This window comes from Dreissena polymorpha, chromosome 15, assembly GCF_020536995.1.
Source record: "Dreissena polymorpha isolate Duluth1 chromosome 15, UMN_Dpol_1.0, whole genome shotgun sequence".
NCBI classification, from domain to species: domain Eukaryota; kingdom Metazoa; phylum Mollusca; class Bivalvia; order Myida; family Dreissenidae; genus Dreissena; species Dreissena polymorpha.
The window spans coordinates 19,990,344-20,003,920 of NC_068369.1; the positions used below are offsets into that span (position 1 = coordinate 19,990,344).

At 33.0% G+C, this 13,577-nt stretch overlaps 1 protein-coding gene across 1 annotated transcript in view; it reads left to right on the plus strand.

Moving 5' to 3' along the window:
• Positions 1-586: 586 nt before the first annotated feature.
• Positions 587-13,577, plus strand: part of LOC127860984 (homeobox protein Hox-B1b-like) — a 32,458-nt gene continuing 19,467 nt past the window's right edge. The window contains exons 1-2 of the mRNA XM_052399315.1: positions 587-847; positions 7,925-8,623. Coding sequence (XP_052255275.1) covers positions 8,008-8,623 — 616 coding nt within the window. The 5' untranslated portion in view covers positions 587-847; positions 7,925-8,007. The remainder of the gene's footprint in view (positions 848-7,924; positions 8,624-13,577) is intronic.

The window sequence follows — 13,577 nt, forward strand, 5'->3', positions numbered from 1 at the left end:
TTGTAAAGTTTCAACTGTGATTATATAATACAAATAGTATATGTGAATATTTATGGTACAAATAACATTTAATGCGGGGTATCTCCACTTCTTGTTGATGAATTACTGTAATTGAAAAGACATTCAAATACAAATAAACATATAGGAATTGTATCACTCCGCATCAAATAAACAAGTGGACCGGGTCGGCTAGAGCTCTGTACAACGCATCCGAAGATCGCGTTGGCTCGATTCCCGGCCCTGACACATATATGTGCTGTGGGTCATAAATCTCTTAATCTTTAAATAAGGCAGTTATCAGTTACTGGCCAATTGGCTCTCGGGTCGTTACAATATCAGCTAGTCGATTTACGATTACCGGTCCAGTTCTGGCGCATTGTTATCGTTTACATTACAAATCATCATATTGTGTTCCTTTAATAAAAGTATTTTCAGAACAATATTTAACTTCGTTCTTTTATTTTCATTCAACTGAGTACGCATATGACGTATTTCTTGTGACGTTTAATCTGTGACGAAACATACCAGTTAAAGCAAGACTTTCTTGATATTCGTGACAACAATTCGTTCCTGTTTTTTAAAAGTAATCATCGAGCGAACCCAACGCGTATTTCGGATTGTGCGTGTATGACTAGTGTTTAAAGATTTTAATAGGAATAAATTTAATCGCTCTGACCAGTTATTGTGTTTTGTAAATCGTGTTTTGGTCAGACTGGTTAGCAGTCAATACAAACTCTTCCAAAAAATTGTGTTGTTTTATTCATATTCATGGACGTATGAACGGAATATTGACGTGCATATCGTTGTATTTTTTTCTTGTAAGAGTTGGATTAAGGTTGTCATAGAGGTAAGCGTATCATTCATTTAATTTCGTTTGATGATTCATTGTGAAGCTCAAAAAGCGCCATCGATCTTTACTACAGTTTCAGTTTTAATCGATGTTTACATCATTCCAATTGTGTTAAACGTTTTGTTATATTGGTTTGACTGTTTTCGTTGACTAGCCGTTGAACTGTTATAACCGTGTGTGAACACTGACTTTGGAATTCGTTCAGTTTAGTTCGCGCGATCCTATTCTTTTCAGATATGAATGTCAGCCCAGGGCCTATATGATCATATTGACCCACCGGATACGAGTAACGGCCCGCTCTAGCCGTCAATGTGTTGCTATCTATAGTAACAATATATTTTTCTGTTGATGTAACGATATGTAAGTAAAGTAATTTTATCGTCGTCCCTTTGGTAGATCTATCATGAGTTAAATATTAATTTTTATGATCAGCGTTAATTTAGAACACGGAGTCATCATTTTATGCATATTTCGGAATGATACTTCTTACATGAACACACAACAAGTTTATTAAAAAGAGCGTTAAAAAGATGTGCAAACACATAAACACGCTTTGTTATATGTCATCAATCACAATCACTTTTGTTCGAGTATCTTTTTATTGTTGATTCTACTGTTATAATTGCCGAATCGTGTTGAGTAAAAGTAGATTTAGCACCATTATAAAATGAATATGGCTTTTGTTCCTATCGTTCGGACCATTGTCAACATAACCAACAAACACACCGCTGTTCATGTGTAAATGAACACGGAATTAATAAATTAAATATAAAATGTTCTAGGCACCAACGACCTTTATTACGGTATTAATGAAGTACTACTAGTATTATTATTATTATTATTATTATTATTATCATCATTATCATCATTATTATTATTATTATTATAATTATTATTATTATTATTATTATTACCATGATTATCATTATATTATTATTATTATTATTATTATTATTATTAGTAGTAGTAGTAGTAGTAGTAGTAGTAGTAGTAGTAGTAGTAGTAGTAGTAGTAGTAGTAGTAGTAGTAGTAGTGTTGTTGTTGTTGTTGTTGTTGTTGTTATTATTATTATTTATATTAGAGTATGAGTTGCATTAACTTATTATTCTACATTTTAACAATTTTATACCCCAGGGTTTGTTATGATTTACACACGACTTCAGTAATATCAAGGCGCAAGACCTATACCTTGTTTTATACGCCCCCAGTATTTGTGAGAGAACTGTCATGTCAATCGCAGTATATTAGTACCACATTATTACTACAAATGTATTAAATGACAATTAAACGTCTCCCTGACACGAGGTGTCACGTTGTATATCAGTCCATTGCAACACGGCCTGTCCAGTTGATGCGAGTGATTTATGGGTATTTTCCTATTCTATTAAGTCATGTTGATGTCATTTTAATTATTTGTTTATGGCTGTCACAATATTACGTAAATGTTAAGTCAATAGTTTTAGCTAAGTTTTGTTTATATTTTATAATATGTAATAATTATTATTTTCTATTATCATTATAATATTATTATTTTTAATAATATAATAATATTTTTTTATTATTATTATTTTTACCATCATCATAAGCAGCAGCAGCAGTAGCAGCACAATCATTAAAACACCGCAAGATTTCCAAAGCTATTATAACATTCGCCATATATAATTGTACTTAATTAAACACTAATAGTGTTGAATTGTTATAATGAACATCGAATAAATGAATTTGCAAAAAAGAATTAATTCGAACAATCTTCGCATTTTCACTTTTACATTATAGACTTATCAACGCAAAATAGTAAAAGGCCAAATACATCACCAAAAATATACAAGATCAAAATGATTGATTGGCTTCGTCGTCTTACATCTCTCAACCTCTTTGCATGAAGCCTCAATATAAATTTGTTAAAATATATGTTTTTATTATATAACGGCTCAGACACCGAGTTGCGAAAAAAAATCTACAGTTTGAAGTTTACTTGATTGATTAAAGAGCCATCCATCATTCAAGCGGTGGTGTGAAATAATGACTTATGTTTCAAAAAACTCAACGAGCGTTTACATTAATGTCTCAATTTATTTAATTGCAGTTTTGTTTACAAAAACTTCTAAACAGAATATTAAACAACATTACAATTTGCAATAATATGTGGTTGTTTAAATATTGCCAGTCTCGTCTATATGTACATGGTACGGTCGAAAACCATTATGCCATAGAGGCTCATCCCCCATGATTGCTGAACGAGTTCATCATTATAATGTGACAATCTTTACATTCTCTCAACTAAAGCGACATATTGTAGACAATCAAAAAGTAATGTTACAATTTCATATGCATATGACTCGCGTTCTGAGAAAACTGGGCTTAATGCATGTGCGTAAACTGTCGTCCCAGATTAGCATGTGCAGTTCGCACAGGCTAATCAGGGAAGACAATTTCCGCTTTTATGACAATTTGCGTTTAAATGAAGTCTCGTCTTAGCAAAACTCCCATTAAGGACTGCACAGGCTAATCTGGGATGACACTTTCCGCACATGCATTATGACCAGTTTTCTCAGAACACGACTCATATTCTTAACGTCAAAGTATGCAAGTATTTTCGTATAAATAAGCCCTGAAAACCATTTGAAAATTTTTCGTTGGCGTATGTATCATGTCTGCACATTTTAACCCATTTATGCCTAGTTGACTCTCCCATCATTCTAAATTGGATCAATATATTTCCAAAATAAGGGATGTCTAGTATACTTATTTCTGTATTTAGCATATTTCTTACAGAAATTCCATTAAGCAAAAAGCGCAGACTCTTATGAGACGCCGCATCATGCGGCGTCTCATCTGGGTCTACGCTGTTTGCTAAGGTCTTTTTTCTAGACGCTAGGCATAAATGGGTTAAAACACGCCGCACACTCTATCGTAAGGGACAAAAAGAGCCGTTTTTGGAGAAACAGCGCCTTGCAGGGTGATTCTTTTGGATTGAAGGTAGGGTTAAATGTTTGATCGACGTGTGTTTCCTAAATGTTGATTGAAACATATTAATAAAGGTTAATAAAAAAAGCCGCATGGGAGAACCAACGCCTTGCAGGGTGAACCTTTTGGATGGAAGGTAGGGTTAAATGTTTGCTCGACGTTTGTTTTCTAAATGTTGATTGAACAATATTCAGTAAAGGTTAGTGAATTTTCACTGTAGATAAGGAGTGATATGTTTTGTATGAGTCAGAAAAGGAGAAGCAACATGAAAAACAGCTACAGTTAAATTGTTCCTTTAAAGTACTTTTTCTTCTTAAATTGACTTAAAAACATAAGCTCTTAACGATTTAGTTGAATAATGCAAATTTTGTAATACTCGAATGTATTAATGGATAAGTCGTGTTGCAATTAATATTATTTTTAAGAATCGCTGCATTGGTCTATGAAAATGGGCAGTGTAACGTATACAAATGTGAGGACAACTGCTTTGAGTACGTAATGACATTTACTTGAGTTGAAAAAACGCAGTAGTTCCAATGCCTGACCAGACAATATATTTTGAAGGCCATATGTAGGCTGTGTTCTTATGTAATCCCATTTGCTGTAATCTGTATTTTAAAACCATATGGGGACCTTTCTATTTATTTGTCAAGCAAGCTAATCAAAGACTTAATACAGTTTAATGAACTTATTTCGAAGAGAAAAATCGAAAAATCAATCAGAAAATTTCACGTAACTTGAATTAAATTGCTTTTACATTTCTTTGAGAAAGTTAGCGGATTCAAATATCTGCAATGTAATATTTCAATAGGTCTCACTACACGACGGCCTCAGGCGCCCGATCTGTGCGGAGGAGACCATAGCGCAAGGGAAGCTCTAGAAGACCTGCAGCGCACGGTTGCCTTGGCACAGAGAGCCGGCGTGTCCATCTGAAATATCAACAATAACGAATAAATCTTTAAAGACGGACCACAAGTTCTTGCTCAGCACATAAGGGTAAATCCCAGGGGCACTCGTACTATATACTAGTTTTACATGGAAATCGTGTGTCGTGTGTCGTGTATCAATAATATGTCGTTACGGGCACGATACATACAACATGGAATCCAATGAAGAGATAAGATTAAATTTATTAAGAACTAAGAACTCATAATTAAACGGTGCTGTAAATTAACTCTTAGAAACATGTATCTTCAATAAGGCAACTTTTTGTAAATAATACATGTAAATAATACCGATACCTGTTAAATAAATAATCAAATTAGTTTCTAATGGGTCATAACTGGTATGTTTTTTTTTAAGAATGGCATCCACGTGTACTTCAACACCATTGTTCACCATTTGTCGATTGTTCTCTTTTTGATGTACACACATGAATTTAGGTCGTAATAGATTTTAACGTTTTGTAGTTTGATTATGTCCTTTTCGATCGGCTTTTTAACTGGCGTTATATGTGTCGATGAAACACTACTGTGTTGACTTTCGACGACTACTTAAACGACTGAGAGAGAAACGAAGAAGAAACGAAGAGAAGAGGATTGCATTTGTGTAACTTAAGCTATTTAAATCTAAGTTGCGATTATAAAGCAAATACAAATCTTAGCATCTTTTAGCATCACCAGATTGAAGTTTGATGCAAGTTTTACAGATTTTAGGAAATGACACCCTGTTCTTTCTATCAATACGTTTTAACAAAATGATATTCTAGATTATATTTTATTGTAAAGCAATTTGAGTAAATCAAGTTTTGAAGAGAACAGTCACTTTAAGTTTCAGTTTTACAAGGTGGCATACGACCCGCGCGGACTTTGTCGGTAGAAGAACGGCTTTGTTCTCCTGCATGGCTTTGGTCGATTAGGGTATACGATGTGTAAAAGAATTACAGACAATGTTTTAATGTATTGGAGAAGTCAATTTGAGACACGCGCATGTGAAGAGCGCAACGTTCGGTATGTTTGTCCAATGAATGTCTACAAGAGTTTTCCTTAAGTCCTAACATAATATAACCCTATGCGCGTGTAGACCCTTAAACAACAAAGAAATCATTATATCGGGTCCATCGTATTAGAATAAAATAAAAATATTTTTAACAGAAAAATAATGTTAAAAGAAAAGAACAATAATCTTTACACGACAGAAAATTAATGTTAAAAGAACAGAACAATAGTATTTGCACCACAGAAAAATAATGTTTAAAGAACAGAACAATAATTTTTACACGACAGAAAAATAATGTTAAAATCAAGGTTCATATCCACTTAAGGGGTATTTAATTCTAACAACTTAAAGAAAAAAAGAAATTGACCTGATACGTGACTCATATGTTTTTCCATTTAATACAAGCGATCTACGCAAAACTTAAAAAAATGCACAAATATCGATGAAATCGGTATCATCAAAAAGCAAAGTAATTGTCAGGACTGACCCGATTGTTGTATTAAACGTGAGATACTTTCGGCTCGGATTTAAAAAAAAGCGTGTTGTGTCACATGTTCGGTAAAAATAGTCCGATTATGTCAATCTTACATAAAAATTCACTGTCACTGTAGTTATGAATAACGTTCTCAAACACATAAAATGGGCTGTTAAAAACAGAAGAAAATTCATGTTTATGATGTTCATTCGCAATGCCGGAGAAAAATGTTTGCATATCAGTTGATGATAGCTTTATTTTTTATTCATACGGCTAGTAAGTGTTTCAATGTTTTGCCGACGCAATGTCTATAAAAACGCATTTATTTTACATTTTGCAATTAAAATAAATATTATAAACTTTATATCTGGGTTTAATTGTTAAATGACATCAGCTTTTATATCTTTACATGTGGCAGAGACGGTTTGTCGATGATGATGGTTTTATTGTTAAAATGCATAAATTCTAATGACATATTCAGTCTGTCATGCTTCATAGTTGACGATAAATAAAACATGGATTTTATTATATGTCCGAATGTAATAAAAAAAAGTGAAGTTTGTCTTAAAAATCCGACTGATTGTATTAATTCAATAAATATTCTTTCTCAAACAAGTTGTCATAAAACTTAATAATCTATAATAACTAAGCAATATTGCAAGAAAGCTTTAATGAAAGCATAAATCACGCAGTGCGCATGTTAAACTTGCAGAAAATTCTACGTATGGCTAAATTATCATACACTGTTGGGGAGTGACACTCAAGGCAAAACGTCAATACTGAACTTCTTGTTACTGTACATTAGTCTTATAAGAATAGCATATTCCAATGGTTAAGGATCATCTCTGGTCTTTCTATGCACTATATGCACTATATTTATCGTAAATTTTATATTTATAATCTGTTTTAAAACCTGACAACAGCAGCTGTTTAACCCAATATTTGTAGTCTGTGGGTGTTCAATTATTGTATAAATATTTATCACCGCTCTAATTAAAGGTCAGTTAATGTCTTAAAATGAATGTAATAATGTTTAGTGTTTATAAAGCGTAGAGCGTAGTAGATAATTAAAGATACAATTGCCAGTATAAGCAAAGAACGATATTCCACCAACAATGAAGCGCACAAAAACGGCCCAGCTACATGTAATGGGCAGTAGAAAAGGACCACTTAATAAACGTCGTATTAATCAAAATCGCTTCAAATAGTATTAAGCGTGTGAATTGACATTACGCGTCTATAAACCCATCATGTGGTAACGATTAAAACATGGTTGTCAGTCAGTGAAGCCACGCATGATTGCGGATCGGTAAAGAGTATCTTTCAATAAGTAAACGCTCAGTCATTATCGACGCATTTTCTACCGTTGACTACATAGTGTTCGGATAACTCACTGTGCTCGGACGTTTCGAAGCAAGTAACCTCACAAAACTGGCAAGTATTTCGTTTTTCTGCGTTGATATGACTCGAAAAGTATTCCAGAGTGTCTCGAGGCGATTTAAGTAAAACTTTCAAGTTTATGTGATTACTGAAATGCTTAAAGCAATACGTCACCGCGCAATCTGTCACAGGCCTCACTCTCATCGGTCTAGCCCCGAGCATCGATCTGATTGGTCGTCATGCAGCACGTGGTTTGCGGTGGGCATTCCTAATGTTGTCAATTTCACATCGTAATTCACCTTCATTTATTTCAGATTCATCTCAGGAAAAGACAGGCAATTTAAGTCTTAGCACTTGACAGAAAGTAGCAATTGTTGAACACTATCAAGAACAATCTATGATGATGAATTCTGAAGGAGATTATACTTTGTGTAATTTGGATGCCCACTCGTACGGGACTGGGTATAACGTCAATGCGACAGAGCAGGGATCTTTATACGGTTACTCTATGAGTAACAGGTCAATCGACACTGGTCAGCATGGGTATTACGCGAACGACGCGGACGCTTTAAGCATTGGACATGGACATACAAACGTAGACTTGGCTTTAGTGAATGGACACGTTGTTTCTCATCATCAGAATATTAATTACAACACAAATGTGAATAATTCCATGATGGGTCGGGGATTAGTGCGAGGTAATGGATACCAGGACTTGGATGGGCAGTTGTCGAACTGTTTGGATCCCTACACGGGCTTATCAGCGATCACCTGTGACAGTCAGGTAACCCACGGCGGCATACCACCGCACTCTCCGAGTGGCGGGCGACCGATGTACGGGAGCCCGTGCATAGATACAATGGGACATTGCTCAATACCCAACGGGAATCACACTGGCTACCTCTCGCAAATGACGCCTCCTTCGCCGGTGAAATCGGAGTCCCCTTCGCCGCAGAGTTTGGGCGGTAAGCCCTTCCGGTGGATGCAAATCAAACGCAATCCCGGTAAACAAAGTATGTATAATGCAAAGTTGTTTTGCTTTTTATTAGTTCTTATGTGGATTTTATGTGATTGTAAGGGATACTTCATTTAAGACACTTGACCCTACCAGTTAAGAAAGGTGTTCAGAAAATATGTTACTTACTGTCAATTTTGAAATGTAATGATAAAATAAATATTTGTAATAATAATAATAATAATAATAATAATAATAATAATAATAATAATAATAATAATAATAATAATAATAATAAACATGACTAATAATAATAATAATAACAACAACAATACAAATAATAATAATATTTTTTGGTAATAATAGTGTTATTATTTAACTTTAATAAATGTTAGCAGCCAATTGAAAAAATCTTGATAAATCTTGTCCAGCAAATAACTTTTAGTTATCTTTAATTTTATGATATATTTTTGTAAGCGATTGTATAAACAAATTGATATCCGAACACTTGCACCCTGGATACTTTTTGGATAAAATTTAGTTAAGGTATGTGACTTGGGTAGTCTTTATCCGAATAAAGGTTATCTTTTGGATAGGCTAAAGTTATCAATATGTATACACTTGGCAAATGAGGTTTATTATATGTATATTGAACACAACTTCTAGTTTACGCCAAAAAATATATGAAGAATAATTGTTATTTTATTGGCATTTAATATTGACAACAAATTGAACAATACAGTTTTAAAATTAACAACATAAATAGCTAAGACTCAGTGTTAATACTTCCGGCAAATGTTTTCAGCACAATAATTTCTTTATTACTGTCACTAATTAAATATAAACGTCTGATTTACAAGTTAAAACTCAGCATCTTCCTTTTGACATTTATGTATTTTTACCATGTACATTAAACTGAAACACATTTAATTAGAAAACGGGGTTAGGAATATGATGTCGTTTTTTTATACCTATTTCGCATTTCTCAATGCAATAAGGAAGGAAATAGGTGGATACAGAATTAAGAGTTTGTCATAAAGAAGGGGAGATGATAAACATTTCCGTATGTTGATAAGAAAAATACATACATTTGTAATTAAAAACTTGCATTGAAACAGTCAAATATCATTCGTTTGATATGGTAAAAGAATTATTCGATAAATAAAAGTAAAAATTTATTGCATTCTTTTTCGAACGATTCCATCTAAGATTAAAAACTACAAATTATATCGAATGGAAAAATCACGCAATTCCGACTGTTTCTTCTTTGATGCCGAAAACAGTATCAATATTCTCTTCTTCAAAGACGATAAATATCAATCTACATGATCGCTAATAATAACAGTTTTTGTTAGAATTTATCTGATTATAAGAAAACAATCCGTTATCAAGCCACTGTCCTTAAGGCTTTTTCAAGTGTCGACCTTTCTAATTACCATCAGCATTTCAGGCAGGGTCCTTGTTGGACGTCTATTAAATAAGCGCGCTTATTAAAGTTAACTTAATACTCAGAAGAGAGTAAAACGACAGAAAATAATGTACCGTAAAGATAAAGTGATAAAAAAATTATTAATAATGCGCATAAAATATATTTATCTTACAGTCATCATAAATATTAAAACAAAAATCTTATTGAATGTCCTATATAAAATGTATTGTTAATAACAACATAATTTTTATTTAATTTATTTATTTTGTTTTAATTTAAAATAAATGATGAGTGCAGATATATAAAAACAATAAAAATACAAATGATTATTACTATTATTATTATTATTATTATTATTATTATTATTATGATAATAATAATAATAATTATTATTATTATGATTATTATTATCATTATCATTATTATTACTATTATATATTATTATAATAATTCTTCTTCTTCTTCTTCTTATTATTATTATTATTATCAAATTACAACTTAATGCAAGCGAACGCGTAATACTTAAAAGGAAGTGAATCTTCGTTCAACAATATATTTAATCAGAGCATTAGACATTGACTGTCTAAGCAAATATTTGCATCAAATACTTCACTCAAAATTCACAGGATTTTAAAACAAACAGTCGCTGTATAAAACCTGTGCAAAAACGTGGTTCCCTTTTCAAAGTATAAAGCTGTCCATTCTATAACCTAACAAACGTCTTCCACGCAAGAACGTGTGAAAGGAAAACAATTAAACATGTTGATTTCGTTCAATTTCACACTAGTGGGTCGGTTCAAAGGACCACAAGATTTGTTAAACGGAAAACCACTGGCGAAAAATTGCGCGAACAGAATTTCGTACGTCCTTGCTTTTATTTGCAAGACATATGAAATTACATTTTATGAAAATGCCTTTTATATAATTATACAAATCGACTTAATTCAAATATTTATCTGACCGTGGTTGTTTCGTCGCGTATTAATATGTAATGTTGTAAAAATTATAACGTAGTAAAGTTATCGTTGATTTTAAGCAACCCTGAACATAGTCTTAAAATTTGAAAATCATATATATATGATAGTGAATATTTATAAAGCAAGAAATTTAAAGTAATACATTTACAAATTCAAATTCGAGCCCCGATGTTGACGCTAACCGACCAAATAATTTATGTTAAACAGTTATGAATATGACCACATTTTTAAATCGAAAGAATTTTACTACGTTAAGCTGTAACGCATGGACTTGTTATGCGGACGGTTAACAAATAAACATCTAATTTTCAAATATATTCCTTGCACTGGTCATCATGTCCAACTTTAAATGCTCATTTGTTAAATCGCTGCACGGTTATTACATAGTGGTGTTTAACCCCACCACGCAGGCGCTCTAATAGCGTCCGCCTCGGGCATGTATAATATGCGGACCCCTCTACCATTGCCCAATAATTTTGATGGACAAGTCCATAAATAGAGATCCTAACAGAACTGTCCTAGTCTCCGCGGGACTTCGCGAGACTCCGCTGGATATGTTTATAGGATGTGTCTGAAAACTGCTAATTCTGTCCACTCCATGCCAAACAAGTGTCAAACATGCGCCGTGCAAACGGTCATTGGCATTAAGCCGGGAAATTTATTTTCATGTGTGTTTTGCGTTGTTTTTATTGGTTGCATTTGAATTTATTTGAATTTGTTTTGTTTTTAATATTTGACACGTTTACATATCAGTAGCGAACATTATATTTTATAAAAGTTACATGTTTGAATCTCACTTAAAGCTGTGAAGACATGTCTTCTGATATGAAAATACAATTTAAAAGGTATGCCTTTTAGTAAAGAGAACTTTCTCATTTTGACCCGAAGAGCCATATCAAGGTTAAAAATCATTTTGGCCTTAGTAGCCTACACTAAATCTTTTAGATTTGTTTTTTTTTTGCTTTTTAAAACCTATGGCTCGTAGGCTCGTTGGCTCGCTGGTTTGTGTTCATTTATATCACTGCTGCATTTTTCATTTCTGAAATAATATTTTTCGTTTGGTATTTATTTATCATTACAATATTTGCTGTGTTTGAACAAAATGTTGATATCGAATGTTCATCACGCACAAACATAAGCATTTAATAAAATGCACATGTATAATTACGTTCATTTTTATAATAATTTCAATTAACAAATCGAAACTTTCGTCTATTTTCTAGACCGCAAATAATGTCGCGACAGGCTCTCGTCATAATATTTGGTTTTCCGTACAGCATACACAAATAACTTGCGGCTAATGGTTTCACTATATTTGACCAGCTCTTGGCACACTTTTTCATTGGTTTGAACACGAGCTTGCTCAAGGACGAAGGCAAACACTTTCGACTAGCATCTGGGCGTTTCACCGATTTCAGTTGCACCATGAGCCAGCCAGGTCTCTAGTTCAAGTCGACCTTTCTCTTTTCAGCTCAAGTATAAACATTAATGAAATTAAAGAGTGCTTGATCCGTCCTTAATGCACATCAGTTGGATTTAACTTTCCATGCTTTATTGATGTTTCTGTTTTATTCCCTATTTAGTGTGGTATTTAAATGCAACGAATGCCAGCTTCGTAAGACATTTATTCACATTCACGTGGATTCTCTAGAGTCTCGTTTACATATACTGTAAATTTACTATTCAGCAAAACATACGCGAATTATAATATTAATATTAATGTTCCCCGAAAAAAAGTGGAAATATCACGAATAATCTTTTTCCTGTTATGAAAAAGATTCAACAAATCGTAAAGCTTTCCAAACATCAGTGTTTGTTATTAAGATAAAGTGTGTGTGAATCGTTGTATACTTTGTTTAAAATATTTCAAACTTAAATATTAAACTTTAAAGGTGATAATAAGTAATTGCAATAGTTATAAGTATAAATAGTATGTTCTCATTAACATCGCGGAGCGCCCAAATGATATGTTCATATCGTCCATACAAATACTTGTGCAATATGTAAGTCATGTCCTGACTGTAAATAAAATTGCTTGCATTTCATACGAATGCCAAATCGAGTAATACAATTTAATGTTTCTGTTTATTCAGTAAAATCATTTGTTGAATCGATCATGACTAAGTTAACGGGCTTTGTAGATTTCGTTGACGCATTTGACGTCACCACGTCGCGTGCGTTCGTTCTCCCATTAAGACGTGTGAACAGACAGCGGGCTGAACTGGGCAGTGACATCATGTTTAATTTACATCGCCACAATCAATGTGCAATCGCGAGGGAGGAAGTGATGCTTGTCGTGACATTTACAAGGCAGAATTATTTCCCCATTATTATTTATAGGTACTAAGTATTAAGCGATCATTACAGTGGTACTTGGAAGTCAACGCTTGGCGTCGATCAAACAAGTTGTAGATCCTTAATTTGTATCGTTGTGTTGAGAAAAGTATTTGAAAAAACTTGCATTTAGTAACACGGTCATTTTAAAATTTTAATATTTACACACATTTATTCATAATGGTTTTTTATGATTCTACTCAAAAATGCTTTGCAGTTTAAAACATGTATTTTTATTATTGATCCACTTGTATTCAATGATTAGACTAAAA